Source organism: Desmodus rotundus, chromosome 8 (assembly GCF_022682495.2).
Source record: "Desmodus rotundus isolate HL8 chromosome 8, HLdesRot8A.1, whole genome shotgun sequence".
Taxonomy (NCBI): domain Eukaryota; kingdom Metazoa; phylum Chordata; class Mammalia; order Chiroptera; family Phyllostomidae; genus Desmodus; species Desmodus rotundus.
In genome coordinates this window covers 510,415-524,463 of record NC_071394.1, presented here as the reverse complement: position 1 = coordinate 524,463, position 14,049 = coordinate 510,415, and the positions used below count along the sequence as shown (strand labels likewise).

General features: G+C 58.3%; 1 protein-coding gene across 11 annotated transcripts in view; it reads left to right on the top strand.

Annotated features, from left to right (window-relative positions):
• MROH1 (maestro heat like repeat family member 1) overlaps positions 1 to 14,049 on the top strand; it is a 44,982-nt gene that overhangs the window by 76 nt on the left and 30,857 nt on the right. For 6 of the 11 annotated variants that reach the window (XM_045204881.3, XM_045204879.3, XM_045204873.3 and 3 more), the window contains exons 2-11: positions 6,921 to 6,999; positions 7,106 to 7,251; positions 8,414 to 8,545; positions 9,062 to 9,224; positions 9,437 to 9,535; positions 9,934 to 10,085; positions 10,500 to 10,640; positions 10,861 to 10,953; positions 13,301 to 13,379; positions 13,575 to 13,688. In XM_045204881.3, the coding sequence (XP_045060816.1) occupies positions 6,978 to 6,999; positions 7,106 to 7,251; positions 8,414 to 8,545; positions 9,062 to 9,224; positions 9,437 to 9,535; positions 9,934 to 10,085; positions 10,500 to 10,640; positions 10,861 to 10,953; positions 13,301 to 13,379; positions 13,575 to 13,688 (1,141 nt within the window). In that variant the 5' untranslated portion in view covers positions 6,921 to 6,977. Of the gene's footprint in view, positions 1 to 17; positions 203 to 1,911; positions 5,387 to 5,664; positions 5,816 to 5,893; positions 5,999 to 6,504; positions 6,599 to 6,920; positions 7,000 to 7,105; positions 7,252 to 8,413; positions 8,546 to 9,061; positions 9,225 to 9,436; positions 9,536 to 9,933; positions 10,086 to 10,499; positions 10,641 to 10,860; positions 10,954 to 13,300; positions 13,380 to 13,574; positions 13,689 to 14,049 lie in introns of those variants that run through there. The other 5 variants (XM_045204875.3, XM_053930061.2, XM_045204876.3 and 2 more) reach the window with 5 other exon arrangements.

Genomic DNA, 14,049 nt, shown 5'->3' with positions numbered 1-14,049 from the left:
GGGCTGGGAACCCGCGGCGCTCACTGGGGCAGGCGCCCCTCGGGGAAGCTTGGGGCTGAGACAGGACGGCACCGCCCTGGCCACGCCGCACTGGAGGCTGAGTCAGGGAGGGGTCTCCCCAAGGTCACCAGGCTAGCGCGGCGAGCGTACCGGGCGTCGCGGGGCCGAGCCCGCCAGCCCGCCTTCCTCTCCCCAAGCTCAGGTGCGCCCAGGTCCCCGCGGGGCCTATTCGGCGCGTCACAACCCGGAAGAAAGGCTCGGGAGCCCTGCTGCTTGCCGCTTCCTCACGCCGGTGCAGGGTGACGGGCCCCTCCCGGCGTGGACGCGGGATCCTTGGGCTCATGCCCTGCCGGATCGCAGGAGGTCCCCCTGTCTGAGCGCCTGTCACCTCCATGGGGGCATGTGGTCCACGTTCCTGCGTCCCCCAAAGGAGACTGAGAGTTCCAAAGCTTAGGGTCATTGTATTCTTTCCCTTTCCCTTTGACATGAAAGGAGGTGAGGCCGAGTAGGGAGGCATTTGTCCGGAGTCACGAGGATCACTGGTCAGACCGTGTAGGTGGTATACTGGCAGGGCCGCGGGAAGCCCAGATCTCAGCTATGGTGAGAGCTGCGTGGTGCCTGGCCATCCCGGGTCCCTGGGCCCCTCGGCCTGGATTTGGGTTCCGATTTTCCTGCAGCTCTGGCTCAGCAGCAGTGCAGCGTTAGGACCAGGGCTCTGTGGGCACAGGCGTTTCCCACCGCACTTGCAGAGGTTCCCCTTTTCCGGCGGAGGGGGTGGGCGGCAGGGCGGGGAGAGGGCCTCAAGTGCAGTGAGGCCAGCACAAAGCACCAAGCGGTGTAGGAGGGGCAGAGGGCACAGGGGGCGGAGGAGTGGCCTTGCCTGCGGATGTAAGCTGGCGCTGCTGTCTGGTGGCAAAGGCAAGGGGGGTGGGGTTGAGGCTGTCTTTGAGGGGACAGTCTAGCTGCGGGGACCACTTTGGAAGGGGATGTTGGTAGGCGTGGTAGAGGTGGAGGAGGAGGAGGCCGGGAGCACCACCGCAGGGTGTGAGAGGGAGGTGAGGAACTGGAGGGGGTGGTGCTGATTTCTGGCCCAGATAGCTGAGTTCGTGGTGACACAGGGAGAGGTCAGGGGTGAAAGGTGTGAGTGGCAGTGAGTGGTCCAGATGAAGATGCCCAGGGGGCAGTGGGCCCAGAAGACCATGCGGGGATCATTGTCAAGGGACAGACACTTCAGGATGGTAAGATTGTGACCTGTGGCAACTACAGCCCTGGCAGCCAGGTGCTCTGGGGAGCTGTCCTGACTCAGGTGAGCAGGTGTCTCTGGTCTTGCTTTCGTGTCACAGTGGAATGCCGTGAAGTCCAGCCATCTTGGTTACGTTTTGTTTTTTGTTTTAAAGATTTTATTCATTTATTTTTAGAGATATGGAAAGGGAGAGAGAAGAAACGGAGAGAAACACTGATCCCTTGCCTCTCCCACGCCCCCAACTGGGGACCTGGCTGGCAATCCAGGCGTGTGCCCTGACTGGGAATTGGACCAGTGACCTTCCGGTTTGCAGGACGATGCCCAACCCACTGAGCCACACCAGTCAGGGCTGTTTTGGTTACCTCGACACCACTGTCTAGGCTGCCATGGCTCGTTCACTGGCATTTCGCTGTTCTCACTCCCCCAGGATGCCGGTGGGTCAGAGGTGGAGCCCACGGGGCTCGTGCTTGCCCACCATGGCTGAGCCATGTGACTGGAAGCAGGTATCTGCTCTCAGTGTTCAGACCCAGGGTCCGCTGAGGCCCAGGTGAGCAGTCGGGGTGCCACCTGTCTGTGATCAGCAGCCCTGCATCTCTGAGCCCCTTCACCAGCTCTCACTGGATCTCCTGCTGGTGGGGGCTCTGGGCATGTCCTGTGGCTTGCATGCACTCCTGGCCAGTGCTCCAGGGATTCTGGCTGCTGGATGCCATGAAAAATGCACCTTCTTCAGGGAGCTGGAGGGCCACCTGGCTTTGGGGGTTTGCCCGCGAACTCAGGGACATAGCTCGGTTGGCTGTGTTGAGCGGCAATGAGCTGGGAGTCTGTGAGCCTTGAGCCACAGCTCAGGCTCTGGTTGGTGACTCTGAAGGAGCTTCCTTCTCTGGCTGCAGTGCTGGAGGGCAAGTCCAGTGGGCCTGCTGTGTGGGTGGGGCATCCCTGTGACCTGCCCAACTTCATTCTGACTTCCCAGTCTCCCTGCGCCTTTGCATCTCTATGTGGATTTTAAAACCAGTCTGTCACTGTCTGCAAAAAGCCTGCTGGTGTTTCGATTGGGAATGTAGCTGACTTGTAGCTTCCTTTGGGAAGAAATGATGTCTTTGCTCTGTATATCCATTTAGTTTAGTTTTCTTTAGTAGCTTCCAGCAGTGTCTGACAGTTGGAGTGCACTGTGTATCCTGTTTATCAAGTTTATCCCGAAACATTTCATATTCTCATATCCTGTGACCTTGTGCTGACTTGTTGACTCCAGTCTCAATGGTCGATTCTGTAGGGCTTTCTCCGTAAATGACTGCATCACCCGTGATTAAAAACAGTTGTACTTCTTTTTCAATTTGAATGTCCTTTTTTTCTTGCCTTATCGCACCGATGCGACCCTCCAGTGTGAGGGCTGGTGGGAGAAGTGGTGAGCACAGACATCCTTGCCCCGGTCCCGTCAACAGGGGTGGTGCCTCTCTTTCACCTTTAAGGATGATGTTCTGTAGGTTTCCCTGAGGTGCTGACCATTTTTATTATAAGTGGCCGTCGGGTTGTGACAAATGCTTTTCTGCCTTTACTGAGATGATTACAGATGCTCCTCAACTTCCCCAGCAGGGGTTCTGACCAGTAAACCCACTGCAAGTGGGAAATATTGTAAGCTGAGCGATGCTTTAACAGCCACATTGCAGGGTGTTGGCTGTCTACCCTTGTGTTCCCGTGATGGCCCCGGTGCTATGCTCGCTGCTCCTGCCCAGCATCACGCCACAGGACTGCACTGCATGTCACTAGCCCCAGGAAAGAACACCATTAAAAGTCCTAAGGACCGTTTCTGCTGAATACATACACGTTTGCACCCTCGTAAGGCTGAAAACTTGTACGTTGAGGCGAGCCGTTGTAGGTTGGGGGCTGTCTGCCTGTGGTTTTCCTCCTTTGGTCTGTTACTGTGAGTTACACTGGCTGCACTTAACAACACTGAACCTTGTATTCTTGGGGTAGCTCCACTCGGTCGTGACCCAGCATCCTTTCTTACATTTTGTATATGGTTTGGCAAAATACTGTTAAGAATTTTTGCATTTGTGTCCATTAAGGGTATTATTGGTCTACAGCTTTAGTTGTTACATTTCGACATTACCTTTTCTCTGGCTGTTCTGTTATCACAGTAGTGCCGGCCTCATAGAATGGGTTGGTAAGTGTTCCCTTATGTTCAATTTTCCTGGAAGAATTTGTGTGGAGTTGGTATTATTTCTTTCTTATACATAGAGAGAGGTGTTGGGATCTCTTACTGTAACTTAGATTTGTGTATTTTCCTTGCATTTTTATTAGTTTTGGCTTGGTGTCTTTTGAAGCTCTGTTATTAGGTGCATAAGTGTTTAGGGTTGTATATCTCTGAAATCTACTTGGTCTGATATTAATGTAGACACTCCGGCTTTCTTATGGCTGGTATCAGCCTCATTTTCTTTTCCACTGTTACCTCTTTATGTTAATGGTCAGTCTTGCCTATGGTTTCCCTTTTTTAAAAAAAATAATTAATTAATTGGAGAGCAAAAACATTGATTTATTGTTTCACATATCTGTGCCTTCATTGGTTGCTTCTTGTACGTGCCCTGACTGAACCCACAACCTTGGTGCATTGGGACGACGCTCTAACCAGCTGAGCTACTCAGCCAGGGCGCCTGTGGCTTCCCGAACATAGGAAATACAGTTATAATAACTGTCTAAACGTTCTTGTCTATAAATTCTTTCTTCTGCATCACGTCTGGTCAGTTTACGTCAATTGGTTCATCCTCATTATGGGTTGCATTTTATTTTCTTTTTGCTTGTTTGAATGCCTGGTAATTTTTGATGGGTTGCCAGACATTGCTATTTTACCTTGTTGGATATTTCTGAGTTCCTCTTATTCTTGAGCTAGGTGCTGGGATGTGGCTGAGTTACGTGGGAACAGTTTGATCCTTTCAGGTCTTGCTTTTCCCTTTTTAGCTGAGACCAGAATGGCACTTAGTGTAGGGTTCATTTTACTTCCTTACCGAGGCAAATCCCTTTTGCACTGCCTTCCTGCTTCCCTGAGAGTTTGGGTGTTTCCCCCTCTGGCTACTGGGAGCTTCAGGAATATTTTTCTGCTCACCTGTTTGGGTGGCTCTTTCCCTGGCCTTGGGTAGTTGTCTCCTCCTCCTTCCTCCTCCTCCTCTTCCTCTTCTTCTCTTTAAAAATTTTATTTATTTACTTTTAGAAAGATGGGAAGGGAGCAGGAAAGGAGGAGAGGGAGAGAAACATCTATCGGTTGCCTCTTGCGTGCCCCAGTCTGGGGACCTGGCCTGCAGCCCATGCCTGTGCCCTGACTGGGAATGAACCTGCGACCTTCTGGTTTGCAGGCTGGTGTTCAGTCCACAGAGCCACACCAGCCATGGTGGGTGGCTTCTTCTTCAACATGATGTTGTATTAGTTTCCTGTGGCTGCTATAACCAATAAGCACAACAATGGTGGCTTAAACAGCAGACACTTATTATCTTAAAGTTCTTGAGGTTGGCAACCTGCCCTGGATCTCACCGGGCTGAGCTCTAGGGCCATGGGGCTGTGCTCTGTGTTCTGGGGGCTCTGGGGAGGAGCCGTTTCCTGCTCTGTGGGGCTGTTGGCCGAATTTTGTTCTTTGTGTGTGTGGGACCCAAGTCCCTGCTTGCTTGCTGGCTGTAAGCTGAGGGATGTCCCAGCTTCTACAGGTCTCCCCCGTGCCTTGGCTCAGCGCCTCCTTCCCCCATCTCCAAAGCCAGCCTTGGTGGGCTGAGTCCTTCCTGGGCTTTGAATGTCTCCTCCCCCGGCTGGGATGGGTTGTCTGCTTTTAAGGACTCATGTACTTAGGCTGGTCTCACCCACATAATCCAGGGAACGCCCACCTCCGTCTGTACACTGCTCCCATCTGCTAGATCCCCTTTGCTGTGCCACCTAACAGCCACGGGTTCTGGAGAGGAGGGCGTGGGCATCTTTGGGAATATTACCGTGCTGCCCAGCACTGCCCAGTGAAACAGCTGAGTGACCAGGGGACCCTGTGCAGGTCGCTGGGGTTCTCTCTGGTCCTAGAGCCTGCAAAGTCCAGCAGGACCTACGTCTTCCGAGACTCTCCGTCCGTCTCCTCAACTTCAGTGCTTTGCTGCGTGGCCTGAGTGTGCCCTCCAGGTGAGCTGGAGTGGTCTCCAGGTTCCCCGTCCTTCACTCCTGATGTCCGTCACCCTGCCAGCTATGGTCCATGTGTTCTGTCCAGTTTTCCAGTTGTTTTTGGCTGGGAGGGCAGAATTGATCCCTCACTCCGGCGGGGAGGGGTGGGGGGCTGACATCTCTCATGCTTCCTTATTTCCGTGTGCTCCTGTCTGAGTTGCGGTAGTACAGCCGTTCGCACTCCTGGGTCTTCCCAGCTAGGTAGAGTTGGAGCTGGTTTAGTGCCTGTTTTGTTGCAGACGCTGGAGACAGAGAGCCTCTGCCCAGGAAGAGGTGCCCACCTCCTGGATTCAGACTGGGTCTGGGGGCTCAGGGTTTGGCGTGCTCACCTTTGAGAAAAGTGTGTTCTGCAGGCTCCTTCTGGAACCTCATGCCCACCTGACAGCCGAGGTGCTTGGGGTGTTGCCTTCCCCTTGCTCTGCCCCGATGGGATACGTTTTTACTTCTTGTTTTCCATGTTACTTTTAGATGCTTTCCAGGAAGGAAGCGGAAACACCCCGCAGATGCCACCCTCTTCAAACCAGAGTCTTTTCCATCTGCTTCCTGTCTGCCTGGGATTCCTAGAAGTTTCTGGTCTGCCAATTTTATCTTTCTTGTTTTCTAGTGCTCTCGTGGGTTTATTCTCATAAAACATGCCTCTCTCCTGTCCTTTCACTGAGGCCTTGAGGACTGGCGAGTGTGTGGGACCCGTCTGCCCCCTTGAGCTGGTGCTCACTTACTTGTAATTCCCCACCGTCACATGGTTTTCCACTTTGCCTCTTTCCGCGCGTGTGCATGGCCACCTGGCCGGGCAGACCGCGGCGTCTCTCCTTTGCTACCTCGGTCCTTTCATGGAGGGAGTGAAGAGATGGTGGCTCCCCAGATTATCGAGGCCATGAGTGTTAGCAGGTGGCAGCCACAGTGAGGGCCTGGGCCTCCTGACCTCACAGCTCCTCTGAGAGCCAGAGGTAGGCAGGAGGGTGTGGCCACGCAGTGGAGTTACGAGGCCCTTGCCTGGTTGAAAGTGGTGCTCCGAGGCCCCTGACGTTTGAAGACTGCCACTCTCCAATCCCGTGGGCTGTTTGGATCTGTGGTTTCAGGTGCCAGCGGACCCACCGGCCCCTGTGCTGCCACTCCAGCCTCTCTCAGCCCCCAGAGGCTCGTCTGGGCTGCGCGCTAGAATCCTCAGCATGGGTAATCCAGGCTCTGCGGGGCTCAGGGCCTTCTCGGCTCTCAGGTCTCTCTGCCACGCAGTCCCCAGGCCCCCAGGCCTCTTCAGAGCCAAGGCAGGTGCTGTGGGTGGAGGCTGTGGCCCCGCCCGCCCAGGAATGGGCACACGGTACCGGATGGGGAGAGCTGGAACCTGTGGAAGGGGGGGCGTCCTTCTTCCCATCCAGCACCCAAGTGTGGCAGACCGTCCCCTGAACGATTACTTTCTGTCTCGTGCTTCACCCGGACGCAATGACTGTCTTAACCTGAGGAAGCTTAGGAATTGTGTCTGCTTTGGTCACTCCAGGTTTGAGAAGACGCTGTCCATGTCCACACCGGGCGAGAGCATCCCGCGACCTCCACAATGAGCGCGTCCTACGTGAAGAGTGCGTGTGTGCGGGGTTGGGGGGCGGGCCCTGGAAGCGCCCTGTGCTTCCGCGCTGGGGCTGCCCTCAGAGGGGTCTGAGCGGTGCATGGGCTTTGTTGCTGCAGAGCTGTCCACCATCCTGCTGGACGCCGTCACCGACAAGGACCCGCTGGTGCAGGAGCAGGTGTGCAGCGCCCTGTGCGCCCTTGGAGAGTCGCAGCCGGAGGGGACGCTCAGCGCCTGCGAGGAGCACCTGCGGCAGCACGAAAAGGTGTGGGACCTGGGCCCGCCTTACCACACCGGGGGCGGGGCCTGCGGGAGTACAGGTCCAGAGTGGATCCTGTTTGTATTGGGGCGGGTCTGTGGGGCGGGGTCAGTGGCGCCTGTAGAGTGAGGCCGGGCGCTTCAGGCACTGGGCAGAGAGCTGCACCAGCAGCATCTGTGTGTGTGTGGTGGGGGTCGTTTCCAGGACAGATGACTCGCCCCGTCTTGTGGCTGTGGGTTGGAACCTTCCCGGGACTGGGTGTTCAGCACTGCAGCATTCTGCCGCTGGTGAACTGAGGCCCGGTGTTGCCATCGCCTTTCACTCCCGGGCTGGAGACGGGTCAGCTCTCCCTGCCAGGGTCAGCGCTGCACCGACTAAGGGAGAGAGAGCCATTTCTCATCGACTGCAGTTTGGGGTGGGAAGTGGGCACACCCTCCAGAGAGGGTCTGCGGGAGGAGGCCAGGGCCTCACCTCACTGCCTTCCTGTGGACCTGGCTGACTGTCAGCAGCGTGTCAGGCTCTAGGGTCTACCTGTTGGCTGTACAGTGGGCCCCCTTATCCATGGTGGGTGCGTTCCAAGACCCTCAGTGGGCGCCTGAACCCTAGATGGTGCTGAACCTTATGCGTACGGTGTCTTCCCCTCTGTGCACACGCCTGTTCGCCTACCAGAGCACTGCCGTTTCTCCTGGGCCCACCCGAAGTGTCAGCATCACTGCTGTTGCGCTTTGGGGCCGTCACTTGGTAAAATAAGGGCGACCTGAACACACGCAGTGCGCTTCCGCGGCAGTCGATCTGGTGCCCAGTGGCTGCTCGGTGGCTCCCAGGCGGGGAGCGTGTGCCCTGTGGTGACACTGGACGGAGGGAGGGCTCACACCCCGGGCGGGTTGGAGGTCTCACCACACCACTCAGAACAGGCTGCGCCGGGCCAGCAGAGGCTGCTGCTGCCATCCGCTTGCCATCAGGCTGCACAGGCCCGCCTCTGAAGGTCTTGTGTCCCTTGTGTGTGCAAGGCTTTAAGCAGTCCCGAGGGCCAGCAAGGAAGCTCCCGTGCGGGACAGGCAGGGGTGGCGTCATAGTGCGGGGCCCTGTACAGAACACGCCAGGCTCAGGCAGGGTGCCTGGCACGCGGCTTCCCCGCCGGCCCTTCCTGGATGGCCCCTCTTCTCAGCTGGCGCATCCGTACCGGACGATGATCCTGAGGGCCATGGAGACGGTCGTGAGCAATCACATCAGCAAGCTGGACAAGGACATGGCCCGGGCTGCCGTCCTCCTGGCCTCGGGCGAGATGACCAAGGCGAAGGTATGCAGGGTGGCGGCCAAGCCGCTCCCTGGCCGCTGGACTCGGCGTGGCTCCGCTTCGCTCGCAGGCCTTTCCATCCCCATGCATGTGGATGCGGGTTTGGGTCTGGCTGCCTCGGGGTCAGGCCCCTGCTCCTGCACGCTGAGTGCCCTTCTGGGTGGGGCGGGCCACCCCATCACTTCAGAGGCGGAAACTGGAGCAGAGAGAAAACGCCTGAGCTCTCCGAGTGAATGTAGGGTGCCGGTGCCCGCTGCCCTGTGTCTGGGGGTCGGAGCCAGGCTCAATGTGGGCTTTTTCTCCCACTCCGTGCTTCTTCGCCCTCAGGTGGAGTGGACACCATAGGCCCTGTGGGTGGGTGGCTGGGCCTGAGACCACTGACAGCACTCACTAGGGGGCCTGAAAGCCTGGCACCGAGGGCAGGGTGTGTCTGTCGTCTTCGCCTCCCAGGGACGGCAGGGCGTGGGCTGCGCTGTCCCCCGGCCGGGCCGTCAGAGCACACTCTCTCTCGGGGAGCAGGACCTGGTCTATGACTGGCAGCAGGCTGCCAGCAGTGTCCTCGTGGCGGTGGGGAAGCGCTTCGTCGGCATGGTGATGGAGGAGCTGCTCAGCAAGTTCCAGCCTGGGATCTTGCCGCACGGCTTTGTGGTGCAGACGCTGGCCAACCTCTCAGTCTCCAACGGTAGGAGGCGGCTTTGCCTCGACCCCCTTCCACCCGGGCAGTGAGCTCCTCTGAGCCCCGCTGGCTCCTCTGTTCCTTGTGCTCAGCGCGGCCTCGCCACCCTACCTCCCCAAGGTTGAGCAGGAGGAGCGCCAGCCCTGCGGGGTGTGGGTGGGCGTGGGGCGTGGGGGAGGCGGAGGTGGCGCAGGGGCCCTGTGGTGTGCCTGTTGCAGTGTTCGGCGTGGTGCCCTTCCTGACGACCGTCCTGAGCACTATGCTGCCCATGCTGGGCCTGGCCAAGCACGACTCGATGAGGGTGGTGTTCTGCTGCGGTGAGTTGGGCTGCAGGGCAGGCAGGGCTCCTGAGGGCAGGGGCTTGTGGGGGTCATGGGCCCTTCAGGCCTCAGGAGGAGGGTGGGGCCGTGAGAGGATGGGTGACTTCTCCCTGTGTCTGTGTCCCGTCTTGTGGGGACACAGTCTGGTTGCACTAGGGCCCACTCACTCTAGGGACTGCATTTTAACTCATTACATCTGCAAAGACCCTCTTTCCAAGAAAGGCCCCCCCTGAGGTCTGGGAAAGGCATAGACTTGGAGGGACAATGCTCGCCCGGTGGAATCCCAGGGTGTGTGCTGGGCTGGTGCACTGGGGCGGTCGTAGGTTTGGAAGGGGCTCCAGGCACCTCGGGTGTGAAGCCCGAGGCCACTCTCCACTGGTGGCTGTTCACTGCAGCCCTGCAGCGCTTTAGCGAGAGCACCCTCGAGTACCTGGCCAACCTGGACCAAGCCCCGGACCCCACAGTCAGGAAGGATGCCTTTGCCTCCGACATCAGCAGTGCCTACGACACCCTCTTTCATCACTGGCTGCAGAGCCGTGAAGCCAAGGTATGTCCCAGCTTGCTGGCCACCCTCTCCCACCCCGAGACTGCCCTCCCAGGTCGCCTCCCACTGCCTCGGCCTCTGTTCTGTGGGGAGGGGATAGAGCCATCTGCCTGAACACATCCTAACCCAGGTCCCTGTGGCCAGGAAGCGGGGTTCTCATCAGGGGCAGACGTGCCCTGTGCAGTCTCCCCTGCAGGTCCCCACAGAGCACGCTGGTTTCTGAGCCCCAGTTGCTGTGCACACCCCCCCCACCTCACACGCCTGGGGGGAGGGCCGAGGCCTGGCCCCTGAGGACCCCATTGCAGGGCACCCGGTTTCCTCCCATCAGCTCTGGTTCTCGGTGAATGAGCTCTTTGCTGCTCTGTCCCCTGTGGCCTGTGAGCGTGGCCACAGTGGTTTGTGTTGCTGTCCCCTCAGCTCCGTCTCGCTGTGGTGGAGGCCCTGGGGCCCATGAGCCATTTGCTGCCTAGCGAGAAGCTGGAGGAGCAGCTCCCCAAGCTCCTGCCTGGAGTCCTTGCCCTCTACAAGAAGCACGCCGAGACCTCACATGTGTCCAAGGTGCAGGGCTCAGCCTGGGTCTGGTCCGGGGCACCCTCCTCCGATAGGAGCAAGAGTGGCCCTGATTGTCCCACAGACTCCATGGTGGGCGGGGCCCTGTACTAGGACCTGCTCCACTGGCCTCATCCCAGGTCCCCTTTCCTGATCCCTCCCCTCTGACTTGTAGAGGTGGGGGAAGGACTGGGGGCATCTGGCCGCTGACGGCCCCTCTGCCCAGCAGAGCCTGGGCCAGATCCTTGAGGCCGCGGTGAGTGTGGGCAGCCGCACACTGGAGGTCCAGCTCGATGCCCTCCTGGCCACTCTGCACTCTCAGGTAGGCTGGGGGAGGGGCGAGGTCGCAGGAGAACTCTGGGGGCAGTGGGGGCGTCCTGGTCAGATGAGCGGAGTGGAGCTCGTGGGAACCTGGTGGCAGGGAGCTGCTATGTCACACGGAAATAGATTGGGGGAAATATCCTCTGATCTCAGTGGATGCGGAGAAGGCTTTTGATGAAGTTCAGTACCCACTCATCCTTAAAACTCTTAGCAGCTAGGATTGGAATTTCTCTGACTTGGTAAAGTTTATTTACCCTCAGTATACACCCTAATGAGTAGGAGACAGATGCAGTCCCTTCAGGGTTAAGAACAGGAAGAACCCCACTCACTGTGAATGGGCTCAGGGCCACTTCTAGAAGGAGGGGGACAGAAATGGGACGTGTGTGGCTTGGGGTGGGGGATGGACTGTCCCTTATCGCTGCCTCCTGGTCCTGGTCCTTATTTGTTTTCCCCTCAGCACTGACCTTTTAACACACAGCTGACCCTGAACAGCACAGTGTGAGTCACTGGGCCCACTTACACGCGGATGCTTTCCAGTAAACACTGTGATTTTTCCTGTAGCTCCCTCTGTTGTAAGGATACGGTATATAATACACGTAACTTTTACAAAGTGTGTGTTCATCAGCTGTTGATGGTACCGGTGAGGTTTCCCGTCCCAGTGGGCTCCGAGTAGTAAGTTTTGGGGGAGTCGAAGTTATAAGTGGATTTCTGACTGCTCGGGGGAAAGTGCCCCTGACTCCGCGTTGTTCGGGGGTCCGCTGTGGAGGGACTGCTGGCTGCCTCTCCTGCTAGAGGGACCGCTGCGTGAGGTCCGGTTCCGGCTGTTTTGTGCACGGCTGTGTCCCCGCACCTAGAGCAGCACCTGTCACTTGTGAGCACTCAGTAGTTCCTGCTGTGTGGACCGTGAGGCTCTCGCAGGAATGACTCACGTGCTCCACACCTGTCAGAGCCAACCCTGCAGACCAGCAGCGCTCCTCCCCACCAGCAGTGGCCCACGGGAGGGGCACACACGTCCTTTCCTTTGTGGCTGCTGCTCCTCCCCACCAGCAGTGGCCCACGGGAGGGGCACACACGCCCTTTCCTTTGTGGCTGCTGCTCCTCCCCACCAGCAGTGGCCCACGGGAGGGGCACACACGTCCTTTCCTTTGTGGCTGTTTATGACACTTTTTGCCACGCGACATAATTTTCACGCCACCCTTTATCTGTCTTTGATGTTACAGCCCAGGTTCCCTTATGCTGAGAAAGCCCTTTGACCCTGCACTTGCTGGTCACATTCTCCCATTTCCCTTCACTTGTGTCTTTTTTTTTTTAAGATTGTATTTATTTATTTTTAGACAGAGGGGAAGGAAGGGAGAAAGAGAGGGAAACATCAATGTGTGGTTGCCTCTCATGCGCCCCCTACCAGGGCCCTGGCCCACAGCCCAGGCATGTGCCCTGACTGGGAATCAAACCAGCGACCGCGTCGTTCCAGGCCGGTGCTCAATCCACTGAGCCCCACCAGCCAGGACTCCCTGCACTTGTACTGTTGCATCCACCCTGAATTATTTTAGGGGGAAGTGAGCGAGAATCCGGGTTAGCCTTTCTTCTACACAACTACTCATTTGCATTAGCTACTGCTGTGACCAGTGACTGCAAAACTCAGCGCCTTAAACAGACACGGTCTCGAAGTCACTGTGGCCATGCGCCCAGGAGCGGCTCGCTGGTGGCTCTGGCCAGGTCCCACGTGGTCGCAGTCACTGTGGGGCTGGGGGCTCTGCCTCCACGTTCGCTCCCTCACGTGGCTGTAGGCAGAGGCTGTGGCTCCTGGCTGCGTGGCTCTCCATAGGGTTGCTTGAGGGTCCTCAGGACATGGCTCTGCTCCCCCAGCGTGAGGGACCAACCAGAGAGCAGGCAGGAGAGGCGCCTTTTGTGACCAGGTCGGTCTCTACAGTGGGGACCCGGAGCAGAGCCCTGGGCCAGCCAGCCCCAGCTCTGAAAACTGGCCCAGTGCAGGCTGGGTGGGGCCTGTGGGTCGCCTCTCTGCTGCACACGATGGGCTCTACTGAAGCAGCAGACTCCTTGCCCCCTGAAGCAGCCCAGCTGTGTGCCCAGAGGGCTGTCAGCCTTCCCAGCCTGCCCCACCACGCCTGCAGCCTGTCCAATCACAGGGTGACTCCTGCTTTGGCAGGTGAGGCCTGGCGACCACCTGCACTTGCTGCAGCTGGCCAGCTCAGGTGGAAGCCCAGAGGCCCTCATCAGTGCATGTGCCTGGCACTTGTCAGGAGTGCGTGGCCTGCCCTCTCGCCCATCTGGGACCCAGGGCAGCAGCACCATCCCCATCACCTCTGTACCTCTGTCCCCTGGAGCAGATCTGCGTGCCTGTGGAGTCATCCAGCCCCATAGTGACGAGCAACCGGAAGGAGGTGCTGCGCTGCTTCACCGTGCTGGGTGAGTGGCAGCCTGACCCAGGGACCCTCGCTGGGGGTGTGGGCACCGTGGCAGCTTCAGTAAGGGTCCGCCTCTGCCTGGGCCTGCCTGTGGCTCCATGGGCCTCAGCCCCCAGCATGCCCCTGCTGTCCGGGTTTGCGGTGCTGGCAGCACAGAGCAGGGACAGATCCTTGCTGTCTGCATGCTCCCCTGCAGCGTGCTTCTCGCCTGAACGCCTGCTCGCCTTCCTGCTGCCCAAGCTGGACACAAGCAATGAGAGGACCCGAGTGGGCAGCCTGCAGGTCCTGAGGCACATCATCAATTCGGCCGGTGAGCGTGCAAAGCAGTACCTGAGAAGCGGTGGGTGAAAGGGGGCCCCAGCGTCGAGTTCTTTGTGAAAAGTTTGCCTCAGGCGCTGGCTGCGGATGCTGGATGCTGTGTCTCTGACCCTGGCCCAGCCCTGGCCAGGTGCCCGCAGACAGGCACACAGACAGCGGGTCCCTTAGACAGGGCCTTTCGGAAGAGTCAGGGCCAGTTGTGCGGCAGAATGTCCCCCAGTCTGCCTGTGTCCGATGACTTCCTCTCGTTGGACAGAAGGTTCCCGTTTCCCGCTGTTCTGGCTGATGTGCTCAGCACTGAGCTGGAACCTGTCTCACAGCAGGTGTGTGTTTCCTGGGAGTCGCATTCCCTC